At 38.9% G+C, this 23,812-nt stretch overlaps 1 protein-coding gene across 1 annotated transcript in view; it reads left to right on the forward strand.

Moving 5' to 3' along the window:
- The first annotated feature begins 202 nt into the window (after positions 1-202).
- The window catches only part of LOC129001027 (APOBEC1 complementation factor-like), a 31,936-nt gene continuing 8,326 nt past the window's right edge, over positions 203-23,812 (forward strand). Inside the window, exons 1-3 of the mRNA XM_054428165.1 lie at positions 203-785; positions 7,822-8,043; positions 22,106-22,175. Of these exons, the coding sequence (XP_054284140.1) occupies positions 360-785; positions 7,822-8,043; positions 22,106-22,175 (718 nt within the window). The 5' untranslated portion in view covers positions 203-359. The remainder of the gene's footprint in view (positions 786-7,821; positions 8,044-22,105; positions 22,176-23,812) is intronic.

Here is a 23,812-nt window from a genome sequence, read left to right on the forward strand (position 1 = left end):
GACACAATGGCAAACTGAATTAATTAGCATGGGGATGACTTTATTATTCTTTGTTTTTTCTAATGCCTTCTTTTAACAATTGAATTATAACCACTGAACCGCACTGAACGGCTAGAAAAGAAATTCAATAGATCTATCGGCTCGGCCTTTCCACTGAGAGACTTCGATCGAGTGACAACACTGGTCACTGACTGACCACTTGACCACTGACTTACTGACTTCCGTTTTGGACTGGCTTGGCTTGGGTGCGAACCACGTGTGCGTGTGGTGAAAATACTAACTTTGTTGTTGTATTAGTCAAAGCTTTAACGCGTGTGGGGAAAATACTTCTGTTTAGTGAAGTTGTTTTTATTGTAACTATGAATCCGCAAGTAGACATCCATCCCGCTGCCGAAATGTATCCGAGTCGACAGATAAACGGGTGCCGAATATACGGACCACATGTGGCTTTCCAAACTTTCACTCCTCCGCAGGGGTCCGAAGTGTTCCTAGCAGGAATACCACCCAACTTTTCACACTGGGAACTATTAAAGATATGCCAAAAAGGGGGTGTAGTATTTAAGCTCCGCGTAATGGTCACCCGTACGAATGATAACAAGGGCTATGCCTTCGTGAGTTATTTAGATCCAGAGTGTGCTGCCCGGGCCAAACCTATCTTAAACGGCTACCACCTCATCAAAGATGGGAAGTTCCTTGGACACCTTCGGGCTACTGATTCAAACGACCACAGGACCTTGATGTTGTTAGGATGTTCCACAAACGTCACAACGGAAGAGGTGGAAGATGTAAGTAATAGGCCTAGATAAGTTAGCCTAACTTAGCCTATTAAAATTATTAACTAGGCTACATTAGGCCTAAATCCTTTGGGCCTAGTCTATTGGGCCGAGTGAATAAAAACAAGTAAAAGAGTTTACTTGTCTTAAATATTCATAATTTGAGTATTTACTTGAACAAAAGTGAATAAGAACAAGTATTTACTTGTACTTGTAAGTAAAGCCTTGCCAAGGAAGTATACCCTCAGAAGCCTATAAATAAGCCTATAAATTTGGTGTGAATAACCACGAGCAAATACTTGCCTAAAGAGTAAATACTTGTTTTTCAACAAGTTATCAGTAACCCATGCTTGTTTGAGTTTACTTGTTGAAAAATGCATGCAACACATTCAGTACAGTGTAATACATTTAAATGATGTATAACTTGAGTGATTTCCGCAAACTAATGCTTGGGGTAAAGATGGAACCTTAATTCAAGAGTCCAAAAAATAGATTCAATTTTTTTTTTCATTTTCAACTGAACGTGGGACTGTTTTAAGCCTAAAAATAGCTTAAAAATCTCTCATTTGAGCACGTAGTGTTAAAACTTTTCCGTGGCATGGAAGGACCTCCAGAACCTCCTGCAACATTCCCTCCCAAAAATATAGGTCTAGAACTGCCCTTGTAGTGAACGTATGCACATTCAACTATTACTTATAGTTTCACACGTACTCAGCAGTGCTGTTCACTAGTAACAAGTGAATATATATACACGTAAGAGCACATAGGGAAACCCGTTTGAACTTAATAGTAGGGAAAAAAGCAAATTTTTTATGAGGAATAAGCTGCAAGTATTTACTCGTACTGTGGGTACTTTGGAAGTAGTAAATACTTGCATGTATACCCTCAGATCAGTGAGTATACCCTCTCATTTACCTGATTACCTGATTACCTTCCTGTTCACCAAGACCAGCTTTGCCGGATAGGTTGTGTCATAGTAAAAAAAAAATGAAAAATACTAGCCTATTTGATAAATTCTATTTACAATATATACATACAATTACTTCTGGCGGTGGATCAACCCTAATTAGGAAGTAATTACTTGCAAGTAAAGAGTCGCAAGTAAATACTTGCTGTACCGGTACTTGTTTTTATTCACTCGGCCCATTGTCTATGCCTAATTGACTAAGTTTAAGCGAATTTCAACTTTACTGATTACATTTTTACTAAAATATTTCCATAAGCAGGACATATTTTTATTCACAATTTAAATAACATTAGATTTAACAAGTGCTTAGGTTTGCTGCTACGGGGAAGGTAAAAAGTGTTTTTTGACCAAACCCTAATAGTACTGGTATAGGATGAAATAAATAAATTGGCAAAATTTTATCAACATACAGTACCTACCGGTACAGTACCTACAACCCCTGTTAACCAAATTCGGGTTAACCAAATCCCGGGTTAACTGAAATGGTTCTATAAAATAATATACTTAATGTAGGGCTGTAAAATGCTTTGATAACTTCAGTTATCTGGTTTAAGGTATTTTCTAATCCTAACATTTTTGCCTTGTATTTCTGTTAATACTGTTAATACTGTTCAATGAAATGGCGACCATACATAGTAGGTAGGCTATTTTAAGCCAAGTATGAATGGAGATGAGTGGCGCAATCTTGTAGTCTTGTTGTTGTTGTTTAAGGCCGACATTCCTTAGACACAGCTGTTAATTAATTAGCCCATACAGCTAAATGGCAACTAAGGGACCTACAGTTTATAGTGGAATCCGAACCACCTACTCACTCGTGCGGACGTTAATCCACACCAGGGAGTATCGCATCCACAGTGCATGCCTATGAATATCCACAATTCGTGACCTCCTAGTAGCTGGATTACAGGACGACGCCACCCGTAACAGTAGTTGAAATAAAACACTAGGAATTATATAGTAGATATTCTCTTAAATTCATTTTTCCTACACACTGTGATGATACATTGGCTATTTTTAGCATAAGTTATGATGGGTTAACTGAAAAATTGGTTATCCGAAACGGCTCTCCCCCTTCAACTTATTTCGGTTAACCGGGGTTCTGTCCATAAACAAGTCAACTACAACACTTTTCATTTTCTCCATAACAATACCGGTATAATGGGAATTTTAAATTTACACTAAATTTTACTAAATTATTTTTTTAAACAATTTAAAGGGGTAAGTTATAAAGGAAATTCAAAAATTATGGGAAAACCCACTTTTACCCCCATAAACCCCTGTTTCCGTGGTCCGATCGTGCTGGTTAGCAAACTCGTTAGAATAAAATGTAGGTTTACACGTTTACCAAATTTTAACAAAATCTGATCATTTTTATTTGAGTTAGCCTATTGTGCTAACAGACACATCTATATAGGCTATACGAACTAGCAGTTACCCGGCGCACGTTGCTGCGCTAACAACTGTTATTTTAAATGGTAATTTGTTCTTTACTACGGTATCATAAATTAAAAAAATGTATGCCTATACCGAAACAAAAATATTTATTTGACTTAATTGCCAGTGGATAAACAATGGCCACGTTGACTAACCCTCCCATACCAGCCAGGGAGGAACTGGCTCCTGGTGGAGGCCTTCATTACACGGTGTGGAAGACCCTAAATCGAATCAGGGTCGAGGTACCAAAATGCAAGACAAACATGCAGAAATGGGGTCTCTTACCAGACGAAGAAAACATCTTGTGCGCGTGTGGTGCTGTTCAGGATCCTGCTGATCTGTCCACGCCTAGACCAGTCTTGCACATTAGATGATCTTTTACAAGCGAATGACAAAGCCATATCGGTAGCTAATTTTTGGAAAAGCGAAGTCTGATTTCCGGACACGGAAAGTAAGTACCGTACCATAAGTAAGGATAAACAATGTTTTTGTTTTAATCATTAGGTGAATAAATATATACCTAGGTAGTTTTCAAGGTTTTTACCTACAACCACGTGAGCCTCAACATACAGCTGTCCGTGTAAAAGCATGCATTTTCTAAATTTAAACTGGCCATAGTCAGGGATTGCCCCTGTGCCTTATAATGGTGACGCAAAGGAAATCGTAGCTGCTTGTATTCAAAGGGTAACTCGGATTATCAAACCTTCTCAATTCTTTCTAATCAAACATCATACGACTCATTCCCACGCACGGATGCACGGGTTATCCTATGTGGGATTAGTTTCGTTTATTTTTAGTTACACATTTTAAAACCTATTTCTATTGCATATATTACATTTTGAAAATATTGTCTATTTTATACGATGTAATGAAGTGTTTAAGAAGACCAGAGGTAAAATCCAGGAAAGGTACTTAGTGATATGAGGAAAAAGCACTGAGGGAAAGACCTGAGGGAAAACACCAGGAAAAGGTGCTCAGTGACACGAGGGAAAAGAACTGAGGGAAAAGTGCCCAGTACTTTCGCCGGGCGGCCGGTACTGGGTACTTCCCCCCACCCTCCAAGCACTTTCTGGCCCTATATAAGGAGCATCCTTGAGGGACTTCGTGAGTTGGGCCTCCGGGCCTGCTCCCGCCGGTAGGCGCCACCGGTGGGTCCCTTCCCCGCACTAGAGGCGTGTTGAGCTCGGTGCAACCAGTCCCCCGCACTAGAGGCGTGTTGAGCTCGGTGCATCACGTCCCCCGCACTAGAGGCGTGTTGAGCTCGGTGCATCCCGTCCCCCGCACTAGAGGCGTGTTGAGCTCGGTGCATCCCGTCCCCCGCACTAGAGGCGTGTTGAGCTCGGTGCATCCCGTTCCCCAGCACTAGAGCACATTCCGTTCCGGCACTAGAGGCGTGTTGAGCCCGGTGCAGCTGGTTGGTGTGTTGAGCCCCAGCATCCATTTTATTTCAGTTAAAGTCCCCGGTGGCCAATGGAGCTGCCTCCCGGGACCATGAATCCGTCTGGAGGGGGATTAAGAGGCCCACCTCCACTATGTAAGAAGAGTGCCGTCTAGGAGAGATGGGAGTTGACATCCGTCAGCGTTACTGGCGACATTGCGAGGAGCTGCTGCGCTTGGGACATCGATCCGCCCAGCACTTCTCGGGCAGTCCGCATCCGACAGTGGGACAGGCTACCTTGTAAGGAGCTGCTTCGTTTGGGCTCTGGTTGGTGAGCCGCCCAGCACTTCTCGAGACAGAGGAGTCGACGTCCGACAGCGAGACTGGTGGCATCGTGTGGAGCTGCTGCGTTTGGGCTCTGGTTGGTGAGCCGCCCAGCACTTCTCGAGACAGAGGAGTCGACGTCCGACAGCGAGACTGGTGGCATCGTGTGGAGCTGCTGCGTTTGGGCTCTGGTTGGTGAGCCGCCCAGCACTTCCCAAGACGGAGCCAGTTAAAGGACTGCAGGAGCTGAGAGAAGGAGAGGACTGCAGGAACCTGCTAGTGGACTGCAGGAGCCGAGAGGAGAGGACTGCAGGAGCCAGTTAGAGGACTGCATGAGCCGAGAGGAGAGGGCTGCAGAAGCCGAAAGGAGAGAACTGCAGGAGCCGAAGAGAGGACTACAGGAGCCAAGGAGAGGACTGCAGGAGCCGAGAGAAAAGGTCTGCCGGAGCCGAGAGGAGAAGCCTGTAGAGCCGTGCTGTTAGGACTCCTGAGAGCCGTGGAGCAAGTGGGAGAAGCCACAGGTTGGGCTTCATGAACAGAAGAGAGTTGTAAATATAGTATATAGTTTTTTTTGTGTAAATAGTCCTGAAATAATAAATGTGTTGTAATCCATGCAAGTGTTCAGTCAATCTGAGTCCTAAAATCCCCGAAAAGGTCTGAATGCTGTACAAAGGTAAAAACCTGAGAAAGTACGTTACAACGAAATAAAGGATTTTGATTTGATTTGATTTGATGATGAAATCATCGGTATTCTTGGGATTTCGACTAGCCTATTATAGCCTAAATTCTCCTTTAAACTTACCACTGATGATTGTAAGTATAGTGCCATTATTTAAATCGTCAGTCTGGTTCCGTTGCACTGCTTGGGTAGATTTAAGTTTTGCATTAGTATTATTGGAGTTTCTTCTTTTAATGACAGTAATGTGGTGGGTTAATTGACTAATTGTGAGGCATTTGAATAGGCTACCTGAGATAGCTCACACGATTATTTTTCACTTAATAATTTATGTTAGATTGTGTGGGTAGAACACACAATAAAAATATTAAGGTAATTTAATCCCTTTTATTGTTGATAACAATATGATGTACAGGTTTTTACTTTTTATCTTAACATTTTTAATAGTTAAGAATTAAAACATTGTTGAGTGCACAGGTGTGCTGCAATTGGGTTTAATATATTTGGACTTAAACAAAAATAAATTAGTTTTCTGTGCTGCATTCTGTGGAAACAGTGTGGCATTATTTCAAATCATGACTAATACAGAATGTTGTGGATTATTCAAACCTACAAAACAGTTGGTGAAAGTAAACATCTGCTTTTGAATTATATTTATTTGTAAACATTGTATCACCAAAAGTCTCAACATTGGTGTAATAGAAAATAAAGTAGTTACCTGAACAGAATAAGTCTTTAATTGACCTAAGATTGTCACTTGGAACATGTTAGGAATTGTGTATAAACAGTCAATTAACAAAAACATAAATAGGAACACATGATTTAACAATTTAAACGTAAAGTAAAGAAGGAAAGGCAGAGTATCAAATATTACAACAATTGGACCCCTTAAAACCCACTGGGGCGGAGCTCTTTTGACGGATCTACACCAAACTTCACACAAACCATCCTTGAATAATGCTTAATAATGGCTGGAAGTTTCATTACAATCTGTCGAGTGATTTCGGAGTCCTTAGGGTACATACATACATACTTCCTCTTTTATAGATATAGGTACGGATGGTGTTTTTGGCCTCATTTAAGCGAATGACACCTCAGTTAGTGTCCACCCTACACCTTAAAACAAAATTTCATCAGTATCTGACAAAAATTACTCAAGGTTAAATCGCGGTGTTGGACACATATAAGTTTATAAATCTAGGCTATATATAGGTAGGGGGCCTAAGTTAAAAATAACATTTTGAACGGATGGTTTTTTTGGCTTCTCTGGGGACATCAAAACGAAAAAGTTAATCAGTCCCGGGTCCAGGTTTTACCATGAGACCTTTGGTAATAGCTTAAATTCCCTATATGGAAAATAAGCTAAAAATGGAAAAATCTGAACATTTTAAAGGAATATTTTAGTGAAAATACAACTTTGAAAGTAAACATTTTCAACATTTAAAAAGCATTGTAACAATACTAACCAATAATGACACCAATTTCTAAACAAATCTGCAGCAAAAGTCGTATTTAAAAAGTTATTTTCAGTATCTAAGTATCTCAATAAGTTAGGCCTACACTCTTTAATTTTGATTGTGAAAACTAATGGGGAATTTAACCATTTTAATCTCCATAGAGTATATCCAAATGCAGACTTAATTTTTTACAACCAGTCTCTCCTCTCTCCGATTTTCAGCCAGACAAGATTATTAGAGCTTAAATGAATTATTGTGAACCGCAATTTCACCCATGTCTTCTCTACATGTATGGATATTTATAGGCACACACTGTGGATACGATACTCCCTGGTGTGGATTAACGTCTGCACTAGTGAGTATTATGACTATCCGCAGTACTATCCTGATAATTAGACCAATTTGTTAAAATACCAAGGCTAAAGTGTGGTTCAGATTCCACTATAAACTGTAGGTCCCTTAGTTGCCATTAGCTGTATAGGCTATTAATTGATAATAATTAAGCTGTTATTAATTAACAGCTGTGTCTAAGGAATATGTTGGCCTTAGTCACTAACAAGATTACAAGATTTGTGCCACTCATCCTACACTCATCTCCATTCATACTTGGCTTTGTATGCTCGCCATTTCATTAAGAGTATTAAAGTATTAATTTAAATAATATTTGTCATCCTTCAGAAAACACTTTGTTGTATCCACAGTTAACATACCTATATTATTTAATGTTAATGATGATAATGTCTTATTTTATTTCAAATGTTTTAGTGACTTAACTATTTTTGCAAATCTTATTAATTGGATGTTGCTTTCAGCTTTTCCGCAAACTTACAACTGATTTGGTGTCTGTCTCAAGAAACTTTGAGATGGGCCAGGCAAGGCCAGTGTTCTTCTTGACTTTTGGTTCAAACCGGAGTGCCACACTTGTGAAGAAGATCGATCTTGTGACACCCCCTCTTTGGGGTCATTTCATCAGTCTCAGTTGGCAGCCTTATTCTAATGAGGACAAAGTATGTCAGTGCCTCCGGTTGAAACGTGTAAGTTTTTAATTATATTCAAAGCAAGTTTCTTTATTCCAACTCATTCAACGTTTTGTATTGGTATTGCTTTTTGGTTAAAGGATTATTGCGGATTTCCCTTTATTGACAAGTAAAAGAATAATTTCACAACATTTTAGTATCTGTAATTTGAGCCGGCGTTCAGCAGAAGATAACATTATTTATTTAAACTATCTATAGCTACCCATAAAGATATTAGTAGGCGTACACAGTACACAGTTCTAGTTATTGTTAGCTTGTATCCTCAGACTGTGTGATTTTAATTGTGTTTGGTAGGCAATTTTGAGCATTATTAGCCTATTTAAAGTTTTGTGTTTTTGCAATTTTTATTGTTGTTTGATTAAAACTTAAATGCCCCTAACTTTTGTTGGTTTTAGCAACTATGTTTCCTAAAACTGTCTAGTTTTCTAGCTTTCTCCCCATCTGCATTTTTTCATAAATTTTGTTTTGGGAATGGTAAAAACTTTGGTCTAATTACTATTTAACGTCAACCTCTTGTCAGATAAAATAATTTTTGATAACCCAATGACAATTAAGGCACCATAGGGGCTAGAATTGATTCCGCTCAGAAGGGAACCAGCATCCTTCACACTTGAAGGTGAGCACTTAGCCTGTTGCAAATGGACTGTGTATAGATGATTTTTATATTAATTAATCTAACAAAAAACCACTAAGTGGTAACACTTTCCCCGCCAAGTCAGCAATCCAAAAAAGATAATAAATCATTACTTTTTCCGCCAAGAAAAACAATGTAATGTATGTAAGTTTGGCAACTTGCCGGCAGACTTTTGCTCGATCACTTTAAAAATACCATAAAACTAGTTTCATTGAGCAAGTATCTCTCCCATTAGTACATTGCTAGGTGAGAGCTTATTTTACAAAACTTGACCTTATTTGTGCCACATTTCATAAAATCATAATAGTGATGGTTTTATATTTACTGATTACCTCGAAATTATTATACTTAGTTGGACTAATTAATTAGAGAAGTTGATTTGTGAAATTATCCACGAACGTAACTTAAATGAAAAAAAACCAAGCAAAAGTCTGCCGCCAAGTTGCCAAACTTACATACATTACATTGTTTTTCTTGGCGGAAAAAGTAATGATTTATTATCTTTTTTGGATTGCTGACTTGGCGGGGAAAGTGTTACCACTTAGTGGTTTTTTGTTAGATTTTATTTATTTTTGTAGAAAATTAACCGTTCAAATAAAAATACTCTTTTCTCTGAAAAAAAAAATAAATTTTAATGCTAAAGTTGACTGAACTCTCGATCTTCCGGTAGTCTTTGCAGAGGGTACCGGTTTTGTACTCTCATCCTGCACTTTTTTGACATTTTTGGTCTGGCACCACTTCCTGTCTCTCACATAAGGAGCCGAAGAGGAGTCACAACTTGTGTTGTAAAGTGGAAGGTCAGACCTGTACTTCTGCCTTAGTCTGTTGTATTCGAGAATGGCGGATTTCTGAGGCTTCACATCTCTTGGGTTAAAGTTAATAAGATGAAGCCCTTCTAATGAAGTCACTCGTGACAAGGCAACATATGATTGGCCACATGTAAATATGGACTCCCCAATATCAATTATTACGCTATTTAAGCTGAGGCCCTGGCATTTGTGAATTGTAACCGCGTAGGACATCGATATCGGGAATTGCTCTCGATACACAAATGCGTTATCCATAACTTGAAACTTGACGTTTACTCGCTGTAGGTGATGGGTAATGCCACAATCAAAGTTAATTGTCACTGAGTCTACGTCATCAGAATTGTCTGTATTAAACCTCAACCCCGTTACTGTTCCAATGGCGGAGTTAACTAGCCCCACAGTGACGTCAATGTTTCTAAGCAACATAACTTTAGCACCAACCTTAATAGGAATAATTTTCTCCATACCAGCCGTTCTGCTGCAGTCAGAGTTGTAAGAGGACAGTATCTTTTTAACTTTGTTTTGTTGACGAGGTAGACAGTCAACTGAGTCTTTTGCAACCAAGTTGCAAACAAGGACCACTTACAAACAAGGACTGTTGCAAATGTTGCAACAGGACCACTTATTCTATTGACCATTTCATCATTTATTATGGAGCATTGGTAACCAGTTGAACAAAGACACACAGAATTGTTGGGTAAAGCAGACAAGTAATCTCCTAATAGAGAAAGGTTTTCACAAGCAGTTTTTCCATTAAGATGTATTTTCTTGCTTTCAATTAGACGGATGTCCTCAACGGTCATATTGCCTACTCTGACTTTGCTTAACACATCAGCAAACTTAGAATCTTGAGCTTGTCGCATGTTTGTAGTAAGTTCATCATAAGAGAACTGTTCAGACCAGATGTTAACACAAGACAGAGAGCCAACAAAAGAACTAAGTTTGCTACTGTCAAGTTCAATGAATGTCGAGAAATGAATGAAGGGGAGTCTTCGTGTACTGGTGGAAGTTGTAAAAGGTCTCCAAAGAGCAGTATATGTTTTTTACCAAACCAGCCGTTACTTTGGTCTGAGGTGTTGAATATTTCACACAATCTGAGATTTATGTACATCAATGTTAGATTGGAGACCATGGACACTTCGTCTATTATGAAGAGCACCACATCTTTCAGGTTGGATCTCAACATTTTTAAAACATCATCAGTAAGAGCTTTGTACTTTGGAGTTTTTCCATGCTCAACTGGCAGCTGAAACACTTTGTAGATCGTAGAACCATTGATGTTGTAAGCACTTAGTCCTGTGGGAGCTGATATTGATGTAGAGGCTTGAAGACATTTTTTAGTCCAAGAGCTGATAGTTTTTATGAGAAAACTCTTACCAGTACCTCCCACACCACTTACAAAATGTCTGAGAAATTTATCTGTCCCATCAGAGTTTGCAACAACTCGTTTGACATAATCAAACACTCTCTTTTGGTCGTCATTGAGTTTTTGGTATTTTTTCTCAAACGGCTCGTCATTCGGCGACCAATTGCTGTCCCTGACAGGCTGGGATGCGGGGACAGGTTCATTAAAGGGCTGAAAGGCTATATTGGATGGATCAGCAACCTCTCCTTCTTCTGCATTGATCTCTTCAACTCGGTTTTGAATTTTGTCTCTTGCATTCTCCGATGCCGCAATAATGTCTTTTAAACGTTTGTCATAGTTGAAGGCTTGAGTGAGAAGTGTCCGCTTGGCCATAAAAGCATCTGTGTATGTTTCATGAGACTCTTTCAGCTCATCAGTAGATCTCCAACAAAGAAACATAAGAAGTAATGCATGGTAGTATTTTTCAGGATCCTGAGTGGGGCTGTACTTATAGTGATTCAGTAAGCATGGTCTGACTCTTTTAGTGAGGAATTTGCCTGAATTCAACTTATGCACTTCACGGTCGCCTTTAGGTGGTTGAGCAGCTATATCGTACCATCTCACAAAGTCGTATAAGTTCATATCTTCTAGTTCGTCTGGTCTAGTTAGGTAGTGGTCATCAACCCACGACTCGTAGAATATGTTCGATATCTTTTACTGTTGTAACAAAGTAATAACTGCTGCTTCTACTGTTCTGTTAATAACAGCATGTACAAATTCTTTGAACCAATGGGCCATCTTTGATTTGATATTTGTTCATCATTGGCTGTTGTCCAACCTGAAGATGTCTTTATGGTACAAGTGTAATGCCCTCGTGATATTGCATCTCCGTGATGAAAAATTGCTGCTGTAGGTCTATATGTTTTATTACCTATAGTCACTTGAGCACTTGGGACTCCTACTATGTTTGTTGCGGTTATCTTTTGTAGGTTGTTGTCAAAGATTAAAAATTGTAAGATAACACAGCGGTTTGACTTTGTAACGTGTACCTTGCCCAGGCTCGATCCTCGTTGGCCGCATTCATCATTACTGCACACATAATCTAACAAGGGCTCCCAGTTGTTTATCGTAAGGCTTAAAAGATTTTTTAGCGTTACCTTACCAGCCACCACGGGGATTCTGATTATATTGTCTGTCTCTTCTTGCCCTGTGAATGTGTAATGACAGTGCTGGCATTTTGTGGTTTTCACCGTGCTGTATGAGATGGCTTCTATAATGCCCTTGTTTGTCTCCAATAAGTCCAGCAAGAACAAAGCACAGTCTTGCTGCTCTGTCAGGGTATATGTATTGTTGTTAGGGAGATTTCTTATAACCACTGTATCTAAAACAACCTCCGAGGGAGAAACTTCGTAATCATGAAGATGTTGTTTTAACTCAGGACAAATTAGTTCAGAGTTCTTTATTATCTCTCTGATGTACGGAACAGAATACAGTATCTGAACTGCAACATTCGCATAACAAGACACACGATCATTGTTCTCAAACCCTCTTAATGCTAAAGTTGACTGAACTCTCGATCTTCCGGTAGTCTTTGCAGAGGGTACCGGTTTTGTACTCTCATCCTGCACTTTTTCGACATTTTTGGTCTGGCACCACTTCCTGTCTCTCACATAAGGAGCCGAAGAGGAGTCACAACTTGTGTTGTAAAGTGGAAGGTCAGACCTGTACTTCTGCCTTAGTCTGTTGTATTCGAGAATGGCGGATTTCTGAGGCTTCACATCTCTTGGGTTAAAGTTAATAAGATGAAGCCCTTCTAATGAAGTCACTCGTGACAAGGCAACATATGATTGGCCACATGTAAATATGGACTCCCCAATATCAATTATTACGCTATTTAAGCTGAGGCCCTGGCATTTGTGAATTGTAACCGCGTAGGACATCGATATCGGGAATTGCTCTCGATACACAAATGCGTTATCCATAACTTGAAACTTGACGTTTACTCGCTGTAGGTGATGGGTAATGCCACAATCAAAGTTAATTGTCACTGAGTCTACGTCATCAGAATTGTCTGTATTAAACCTCAACCCCGTTACTGTTCCAATGGCGGAGTTAACTAGCCCCACAGTGACGTCAATGTTTCTAAGCAACATAACTTTAGCACCAACCTTAATAGGAATAATTTTCTCCATACCAGCCGTTCTGCTGCAGTCAGAGTTGTAAGAGGACAGTATCTTTTTAACTTTGTTTTGTTGACGAGGTAGACAGTCAACTGAGTCTTTTGCAACCAAGTTAACGACAGGACCACTTATTCTATTGACCATTTCATCATTTATTATGGAGCATTGGTAACCAGTTGAACAAAGACACACAGAATTGTTGGGTAAAGCAGACAAGTAATCTCCTAATAGAGAAAGGTTTTCACAAGCAGTTTTTCCATTAAGATGTATTTTCTTGCTTTCAATTAGACGGATGTCCTCAACGGTCATATTGCCTACTCTGACTTTGCTTAACACATCAGCAAACTTAGAATCTTGAGCTTGTCGCATGTTTGTAGTAAGTTCATCATAAGAGAACTGTTCAGACCAGATGTTAACACAAGACAGAGAGCCAACAAAAGAACTAAGTTTGCTACTGTCAAGTTCAATGAATGGGGAGTCTTCGTGTACTGGTGGAAGTTGTAAAAGGTCTCCAAAGAGCAGTATATGTTTTTTACCAAACCAGCCGTTACTTTGGTCTGAGGTGTTGAATATTTCACACAATCTGAGATTTATGTACATCAATGTTAGATTGGAGACCATGGACACTTCGTCTATTATGAAGAGCACCACATCTTTCAGGTTGGATCTCAACATTTTTAAAACATCATCAGTAAGAGCTTTGTACTTTGGAGTTTTTCCATGCTCAACTGGCAGCTGAAACACTTTGTAGATCGTAGAACCATTGATGTTGTAAGCACTTAGTCCTGTGGGAGCTGATATTGATGTAGAGGCTTGAAGACATTTTTTAGTCCAAGAGCTGATAGTTTTTATGAGAAAACTCTTACCAGTACCTCCCACACCACTTACAAAATGTCTGAGAAATTTATCTGTCCCATCAGAGTTTGCAACAACTCGTTTGACATAATCAAACACTCTCTTTTGGTCGTCATTGAGTTTTTGGTATTTTTTCTCAAACGGCTCGTCATTCGGCGACCAATTGCTGTCCCTGACAGGCTGGGATGCGGGGACAGGTTCATTAAAGGGCTGAAAGGCTATATTGGATGGATCAGCAACCTCTCCTTCTTCTGCATTGATCTCTTCAACTCGGTTTTGAATTTTGTCTCTTGCATTCTCCGATGCCGCAATAATGTCTTTTAAACGTTTGTCATAGTTGAAGGCTTGAGTGAGAAGTGTCCGCTTGGCCATAAAAGCATCTGTGTATGTTTCATGAGACTCTTTCAGCTCATCAGTAGATCTCCAACAAAGAAACATAAGAAGTAATGCATGGTAGTATTTTTCAGGATCCTGAGTGGGGCTGTACTTATAGTGATTCAGTAAGCATGGTCTGACTCTTTTAGTGAGGAATTTGCCTGAATTCAACTTATGCACTTCACGGTCGCCTTTAGGTGGTTGAGCAGCTATATCGTACCATCTCACAAAGTCGTATAAGTTCATATCTTCTAGTTCGTCTGGTCTAGTTGGGTAGTGGTCATCAACCCACGACTCGTAGAATATGTTCGTTGAACTTGGGTCCATACTTCGTATCTTGTCGATTTTTTGTAGTCTTTTGCGTCTGGTCATGCCTACATCCAACCATCTTATTGTTGTCTCCGGGTCCGTGCCGTACAATGGAATGCCCAACAGTGTGTCACTAGCTTCTAAAGAACCACACTCACGGTTGTTTAAAGCTTTAAGGCCAACGTTAAACAGTCTACTAGCTAATGATTTTGTAGAATTAATCTCTGTAAAAACTTGGCCAGCATGACTTTGTTCACTTTTGGTAGTGTACTTTGTGACATACCAATGTAGGATAGAAGTGCTTTCGCCTACATACTGGATGTCCACGTTTCCATTCCAAGCTAGCAACACGGCCGGGTTGTAGTCATTGACAAAGCTCTCGCTTGGTGTTCTGGGTAGGTCATAAAGACGTGACTTAGACTTGAGAGCTTTTCTGCCAGCTACAGACTCGACAACGTCACGCAGAACAAGATTCCCTGTGATTGGCCGGGGGAACCCGAAACGACAAGCCTTACGAAACCCGGTTTTGGTTTTCTTTGTCCGCATACAGTACGAGTTGTGGTGATGCATTTGGTAACTTGTAACTCTGTTGTTGAGAGTAGGTGAAACGGATGCATTTGGAACCTTGCAAGTAATGTACTTAAGGATAAAGTCTGCTACTTCTGCGTTGCTGGACGTCCCCATTACAGGAGCATTTTCTACCCACAGAAGAAGATGGAAATGTTGGAGACCTCTGCTTTGGTATTCTCGCCTGTAGAAGTAGTGACTTACTTTTCCTAAAGGAGCAGCATCAGAGACAATAAAATCCAACATTGCCTTGAACTTTATATGGATAAACCGTGACGCACTGATAGGATCCATAGCCACAAGTTCACTAGTTTGTTTTTTTTCTGCGCCTGGAACACTCCGGTTAACTTCCCTAATGAACAATGCCATGTCATCCCAGTTCCAATCGCTTGGGCTTATGGTTAAAAACCATGTAGCTGGTCCATAATGCTGAGCCATGCAATTGACATCATTTCTAGTCTGTATCCAGTACTGGCTAGTGTTCCTGAGTTTGGAGAATACTGATGTCAGGTTCCCCTCTAATTCTCCCGATGCAAGGTTGTTCAAACAGTCTCTAGCACTAAGAGAGCCACTGAATCCAGTGACGTTGAGCTTGTGGAATACTCCTTGTCTTAACTGCCGAAGGTTTGCATCGTGCAGCAAATAAAAAAGGTACTGCTGATTCAGTCTGAACTGAGAATGCTTTGAAAGCAACCGACATTTGATAAATTCAGCAGAAGAGAGTTTAGTTTCTCTGGAATGAAACTGGCCAAATTTACCTTCGGGATACAAATCAGGGAAACAAAGCACGTCAATCTTTGTTTTCATGACTAATCGGAGGTTCATTCACTTTCAGCATCTTATAGAGCTCGGTGTCATCACTATAAGATTTTGACTCATGAAGAGCGTGGATTGTATAGTGAGACTCTTCTGAATCCCATTCCTCGTGAGTTACCTGAGTTAATATAGCACGTCTATGTAGTATTTCCTGAGGTGGCAGTTCGTTTTGATGGGTAGATTGAAACAAATTTGTGTCATCATTAAGGTTGAAGAGTCCTTCTGGATCTGTAGGTAGTACGATGCTACCATAATGAGCGTTGTTTTTCTTTAAGAAAATTAAGGCTGCGTGTACCTTATCCACACTAACCAACATTTGCCAAACTTTCTTTGCTTTGGTCGGTACCCCTCTGACCAAAACGTACAGCTCGTGGTTTGGATTCAGAGGGTCACTTGGTTTGGGCAATTTTTGCAGGGTTTCTTGAAGGGGTAGTGGCAAATGAAAACTTCTTCCAACGACTTTAGAAATTTGTTGCTGAGCTCGACTTGTTCTTTTCCCAACTGTGTTCATTTTTGTAACAACCTGAAATGCTTTGGCTCTCTGAATTAAAACTTTTTCATAACTGTTAAGGCAAGTTAGCTCTTTCGGCTGCGCACAAACATAGAGATCGTTAAGAATGCAAGTAGGAGGCATCTGACCTTTCCTTAGTTTTTCGAGGCAGCCCCGACAAATCCATCCTGTTTTGCACTCTTCTTTCTTTATGTCTTTTATTCTTTTCCATATGTGTCCTACAATTTGATTTTTTAGGTTTTTCAAAAGGCTTACTTGCTGCTTACTAAACAACTTATCGCATGAGACACAGGGAAACACTGGGGTTTCAGAAGAACGCTTCTCCAATGCCTCAAATGCTTTTTGATATTTTTCGAACAACTGAGACTCAGATTCAGGGACCTTGCTTTCACTTGTGTCATCTGTAAGAAAGGCTTTTGTTTGCTCTTTAAATTCCCTTTCTATCGAAAACAACACGTTCACCTGCACGTTAAGAATACCATTTTTAATTAGCATAATCTTCTTAGTTATTTTCAACAGTCGGTAAATTTTGGAGACAAGACTACGAATTGCAGGAAAGTGAGGATAGATTGTTCTCAGAAAAGGAAGTTTCGAAACACATGCTCCTGAGTAACAGTCCAAAGAGTGAGGATGAACACCTACACGAGATGATACACCACTTTGACATGAGTGCTCTCCCATGCTGACAATAAGCTTAGAACCTTTAGTGAGAGAGCTGGCAACTATTTCATTGTAAAGAGATTTAAGTTGCTCTAAGTGGTCAGGCTCAATGAAGCACATATCTGAGTTGCATTTCCACTGTTTCTTTGGAGAACTATGAGCTGTGCTGGGCTCATTACCAACAGTTATTTGTTTACCAGGAAACACTCTATACGTAAACTCCCACAAATAAGGCTCCGACGTGGAAACATGAAGACTGTGCCCACACAACGCCTCAACATTGTCTTCAAACGTGCTTGTTGCAGATAGCTTAGCAAGAGACTCTTTAGCACGATTTTGCAGGCTAACAAATAGCTTAAGGAAATTGTTTTTGTAATTTTTATAAGCATGCAACACCCATTTCAAGAGCTCTTTAGCCCTTAGCAACCTTTTGGTATAACCTTGCTCAAGTATTTTCTTTGCTATAAGTCTGGCTATTTTCTCACAATTTATTTTCCCCAAGAAAATATGTGAAGCTGCAACAGTTTTTTTAATTTTCCTTTTTGCATTTTGTAATGATTTTCTTTTCCCATCAGATCTATTTCTAAAATAAAAGCGTCTGCTTTGATAGGCTGCACACTTTCGCACCCTTTCGTGAAAAACCTTAAGTTTATATCGCAAGCGAAAGTGGCCAGGGTGTTTTGCACAAAGTACTTTGTAACGTCTCCTGCGATTAGATTGTTTCATTTCTTGTTTTGCACCGTAGTTTAAACGTTGTTTAGCTTTATAATATTCTGGATCAGTAGAGTATTTCTGACGCACTCTAGCCTTGTGTGGCTCAGGATCAGTAGAATACTGCTGACGCTTCCTAGTCTTGTGTGGCTCAGGATCAGTAGAATACTGCTGACGCTTCCTAGCCTTGTGTGGCTCAGGATCAGTAGAATACTGCTGACGCACTCTAGTCTTGTGTGGCTCAGGATCAGTAGAATACTGCTGACGCTTCCTAGCCTTGTGTGGCTCAGGATTAGCAGAATATTGCTGCCGCAACCTAGCTCTGTGAGGTTCAGGATTAGCACTGTACTGCACACTTTTTCTTAACCTCTCAGTTTCAATATTAGCTAGATAACGTTTTCTGGCTTTGGATTTTTCTCCTTTAACATGTTCAAGGTACCAAGCTTTAGAAGTAGAACTCTTATTAGTGGATTGTATGCTAGCTTCTTCTGTTTTTCTTTTTTTTATAGCAGGGGCGTTTTCTAAATACCATTCTTGTTTTCTTTTTCTTGCCAGTCTTTCTTTAGAAGGCATACTGATGTTAGATTAGAAAGAAAGTAAATGCAATTAAAACATGGACGTGGTATCTTACCAAATGATCCTAAGAAATGTTCTCAATCATCTCAATGTTCTTGAACTAGATCTCTTCACTAAACATAAACAATGCTGCTCTTTTTGTAAAAATAAACAAGACATCAAATTTTTTTTATTTACAGCTGGTAATTAAAAATGGTTATAAATAGTTTGGGTGAAATATATAGACCACGGCACAACTACATCTCATTTCATTTCAATAATATTGTTTGTGTAGAACTAAATTCTACATTTTTTGGTCTTATCTGCTATAAACCAATTAAAAACTTTTTGACACACCTACCAAAATTACTATTTAACAAAAATTGCTACGTTGGAAGTTTTTGAAAACATGTGTTAAACGTATAGTCAACAGGGTGGTTGTTTCTATTTATGATTTTGTCAAGAATATGTTTATTTTAAACTAAACACACACTTTGAAACTGTATAATCTAGTCATCATCCATTAATATAGGTTCTGTGTCTGGGGCTGTAAATTCAGCAATGTTCATCTTGAACAACATAAAATGCGTTGGTGTTACATAAGTGTTCTGATAATTAAACCCGTATATCTAAAGACTAGTGTAAATTGAGCCCTTATTATAGAAGTAAAAATGTAATCAAACAGTTTAGGTTTGTTGGAAATAGCATAAGGCAAAACGAATATTGAAAAACTAATTAATCCTATATTTACATTTTAATTGCTGGTTTAACATACGTAAAGTGACTTTCCCGATTCTTTTATTTGTTTTAGTGTATCAAAACATAAAACAAACCTTAGTACTAGTACTAAGTTTCAAGTTACTAGGTTTCATATGTTTTGATAAGTAGTATTAAACTGTTAAAAATGACGAACTGCTGTACCAGTGTACCATCGGTACACTGCATTTTTCAATGGAAAGTATCGGGGAATATCACTGCTCTAAGTAATTTTATATAGTAAGTAGTTCAAATCATTCGGTATACCTGAAAAAATACTTTATGAAAGTTTTAAAATAATTTTTCAGCTGTTCCTATGAATTTCTCTAACATTTAAATTAATTGAGATTTAATCGCAGCTGGTCCTTCTTTTGTTTTGATTTTAATCCCATGTTATTTAAATGGGCCAAAATCGTACTTTGAGGGCTTGCCAAGGGTTTATGGTTCAACTCACCGACTTGAGACCCTCAAAAGGCACATCTACACCTTAAGGGCTTTCAAACAACATAAAGAACATTAAAATTGAGCCAGTGGTTTGGGCTGTAGGTCCGTCAACATTCAAGGAGAAGGAGAAGGAGGAGAAGGAGAACACGGAAAATTTGTGAATTTTCAAACTAGTTTTTCTTGGCTCAAACACAACAGTTTTTTAAATTCTTTTTTTTATTTTGTTGAGGATGAGTGCCCCTATCCAATAGATGAACAATTATTTTAATAGCTTTTGTTTCTTCAGAGCTATAGACGAGTGAAAAAGCCACTTTGTCACGTCAAGTATATATACACTGCAGCAGCTGTGTACCGCTGGGGGACTTGGCGGGGCGGAACGCTGCCGCGTTCCTTAATTCATCAGATGTTTTTGTTTACATTTGCAATTAGTGTTTTCTTTTTGATTTATTGTTAGAGTTAGTCTTGAATAGTTATGTCTGATTAAAATTGAAGTTTTTTTTACTATGTTTTCTTGAGTTTATTAAAGTATATTCCTCTTACAAGAGTCAGTCTCGCGCTTTAACATTGCCAATTAGCTACCCATGTGGTTTTTCTTTATTATAGGTTCATTCCCACTAAAAACAGGGCCAGATTCCAGATAAAATAAACCTCCTGTTTTACTGTTGTTTGTTTATCAGTGATGGACAATGTTTGCAGTAAGAAAGAAAAGAAATGTGATTGTTGCGAAATGCGGTTTTGTAACAGTAATCCTTTAAAAAACAACTATAATTCAACATCTTCATTAATAGAACTTTAAAGAAAGGGTCTAGCTTTTTTTCTTTCATTAATTTTTTGTTTGGGAAAGTATTGATGGGTACAAAAAGTAAATACTAGATATGTTAAATTTAAGGGTTAAATGATGATAAAGTAAATGATAAAAATCAATAGTTGTATGAATTAAAAGTTGTATTCCAAAACAATGTAAAAACTGAACTGTTTACAAATAAAAAATTAATAATAATAAAACCAACATATGTTAAATATTGGGTCGCCGGAATTTTATCCCCCTGGAATTTTACCCCCTGGGCAAAGCTGACGTCACTATGACGTAGTAACCTGAGTGGCCAAAAGTTTGTTCGCGGCCGGAATTTTACCCCCGCGGATTTGGAAGTCTAATGAAAATAGTCAGAGCGGGATTAATTAGATTAGCGATAAAAATCGGAATTTTATCCCCTGTCCATATAACTAGCGTTTAGGCAACTGAAGATGTACGGGCCGGATTTTTACTCCCGGAATTTTACCCCCCGGAATTTTACCCCCCGGAATTTCACCCCCCGGAATTTTACCCCCTGGCTGATTTTAGAAATTGAATGATTGATTTTCTTATTTCTGTTTTTAATTAATTGTAAACATTTCATTATTTAGTAGCCTATCTTTATTTATTTATTTTGCAATCTCAACCAAGTAAACAGAATTGGCTGTTTTATTTTGATCATATTAACCAACAGTTGGCTTCAAAGATCGAATCCTGACACTCGAATCTCAAAATTAATATTAAAACCCTGTTCGATTAGTTAATGTTATATATAAATTAAGATAGGCTACTTAATAATAAAATGTTTACCATTAAATTAAAACTGAATGACGATAATTAATCATTCTCACTAATTTATATCTGGCCAGGGGGTAAAATTCCGGGGGGTAAAATTCCGTGGGTAAAATTCCGGGGGTAAAAATCCGGGGGGGTAAAATTCCGGGGATAAAGTTCCGGGCCGTACATTCTAGGTTTTTATAATTTGATGTGTTCTGATTAAACTCACAACCGTGAAAATATATGTTTAATTCCGCGTTTAATCCATCGAGCTGATGTCGCGAAACTCAAAAGTTCGCGGCCGGAATTTTACCCCCTGGTTTGTGACGTCACGTTTGCCCAGGGGGTAAAATTCCAGGGGGATAAAAATCCGCTACCCCTAAATATTTAGTTAAAACAACTGTCTTTTAATATGGTGGTAAATACCACAAGGAAGAGTAGACACTACACACTCCCCCCCCTAGAATGAGTCCCTCACTTTAAGTGAGGAATTATTTACCACACGAACAAATCTCGATCTTTGCGGTTTGCCTGCTGTGGGAATCGACTTATTTTTATTGTTTGATTGTCTTGTGATTTTTTTTTCTTCTTTGCCTTTTCCGGGAATGTAGTCGTCAAGAAGAAACGCTGGTTTCAAACGGTCAGTTGAAACTTTTGTTTTTTTTCCGTTCACTTCAATTTCAAAACAATGTAAAAACTGAACTGTTTACAAATCAAAAATTAATAATAATAAAACCAACATATGTTAAATATTTAGTTAAAACAACTGTCTTTTAATATGGTGGTAAATACCACAAGGAAGAGTAGACACTACAATGAAATGGTTTAAAATCTGGTAATTTTTTTCTGACAGTAGCCTATTAAAACAATCCATATTATATTTCATAAATATTGCACAACTTGAAGTTTTTATGATTATACTCATATAGGGTAGTAGCCTATATTGTATAATAATTTTTCAGGAGCAACAGTTCTTTCGTCAAATGCTGCTGGAGTTACCGGTGTTGCAACAAGATCCAGCCAACCCTGTTGGTAAGCATACAACTTTATACCTCCTTTAGTAATTAATGTTAGGATTACTGTATGAACTTAAGAGTGTTATATCTATATGTGTTGTGAGAAACTTAAAATGTACCATATAATGATTTACAAGCATTACCTAGGAGTGGACCTTGGATCATGGCTTGGAGTGTTATCATCTAATTTTCCCCATAGTTGTTAAAATCATCCAAACTTCTGGTCAGAAAAGGATCAGAATGTTTACATTTGTAGTTGACAGGGCCGATTTACCGAATAGGCAAGATAGGCATGTGCCTAGGGCGCAAGGCAATTGGCTTTTTTGGGGGGCGCCAAAAAATGGGTAAAAATAAAAAAAATGTGGCCGTTTTTGCATGCAATCGCAGTAAACTGATAATCCCTTGCGGCCGTGTACACAGCTTAACAGTCTCCCATAATTGCGGCAAGATGTTAATTATTCCTGCGGTTGTATATACGTCATCATCGTCTGTCTCCCGCGATCCCGGCAAAATCCTGACTATTTGGTAATCATCTCCCGCGGTCGTTTGGAGATCATCATCGTCTTTCGCGAATGAGGCAAAATTCTGCCGTGGTTGAGTGGACATTATCATCGTCTAACGTGATTGCGGTAAAATTCTGATCATACCTCGCAGCCGTGAAGAGTAGACATCATTATTGTAACTCCCGCGATCCTGTAGTCATAGTAATAGTTTACCATGGTCGTGAAGACATTTTAATCGTCTCCCACGGTCGTGAAGACATCGTAATCGTCTACCGCGGTCGTGAAGAGATCGTAATCGTCTCCGGCGGTCGTGAAGACATCGTAATCATTTACCGCGGTCGTGAAGACATTGTAATCGTCTCCCGCAATCATGTAGAAATCATTATCGTCTTCTGCGATCGTGGCAAATTTCTGACTGTTTTCCGCGGTTTTGTGGACATTATCTTCGTCTTCTGTGATTGCGGCAATATTCTGATCATCCTTCGCTGGTCTGTAGATCTTATCATCGTCTCGCACGATCGCGGTAAAATCATGATCATATCCCGCGGTCGTTTAGACATTATCATCGTCTTGCACGATCGCGGTAAAATCATGATCATATCCCGTGGTCGTTCAGACATTATCATCGTCTCTTGCGATCGATGCAATATTCTGATCATCCTTCACGGCTCTGTAAATCTCATTATTGTATTGCACGATTGCGGTAAAATCATTATCATCTTTCGCGGCCTTGTGGAGACATATTATTGTCTCCCGTGGTCACGGAAACGTCACTGTTGTCATGCGTCATCGCTGTAAATTGATAAATTCTAGGTAGAAATACAAAATTCACACATAATTCCCGGTTCAAACAAATTAACGCTTAGTTCCCGGATTTCCTGGTTGGTGGTCACCCTGTTATAGGTATATTGCAAAGGGGCGCTACTATTTTAGTTGTGCCTAGGGCGCTGATATGATCAAAAACGGGCCTGGTAGTTGAAGCCATTATTTTCATCTCACATTATACCCAAAAGCTCTAAAGACTCATTCCAAGACTCATCAATAGTATGGAAATTCATAATTATTATACCCAGTATTATTGTGGTTTTATTTTGATAAATAATGTTGTTAAGTTATTTGTTGAATAATATTTACTCTGGTTTGTCGTTAG

Source organism: Macrosteles quadrilineatus, unplaced genomic scaffold (genome assembly GCF_028750875.1).
Source record: "Macrosteles quadrilineatus isolate MER2022 unplaced genomic scaffold, UCM_ALF_1.0 Scaffold_8__2_contigs__length_117827958, whole genome shotgun sequence".
Classification (NCBI taxonomy): domain Eukaryota; kingdom Metazoa; phylum Arthropoda; class Insecta; order Hemiptera; family Cicadellidae; genus Macrosteles; species Macrosteles quadrilineatus.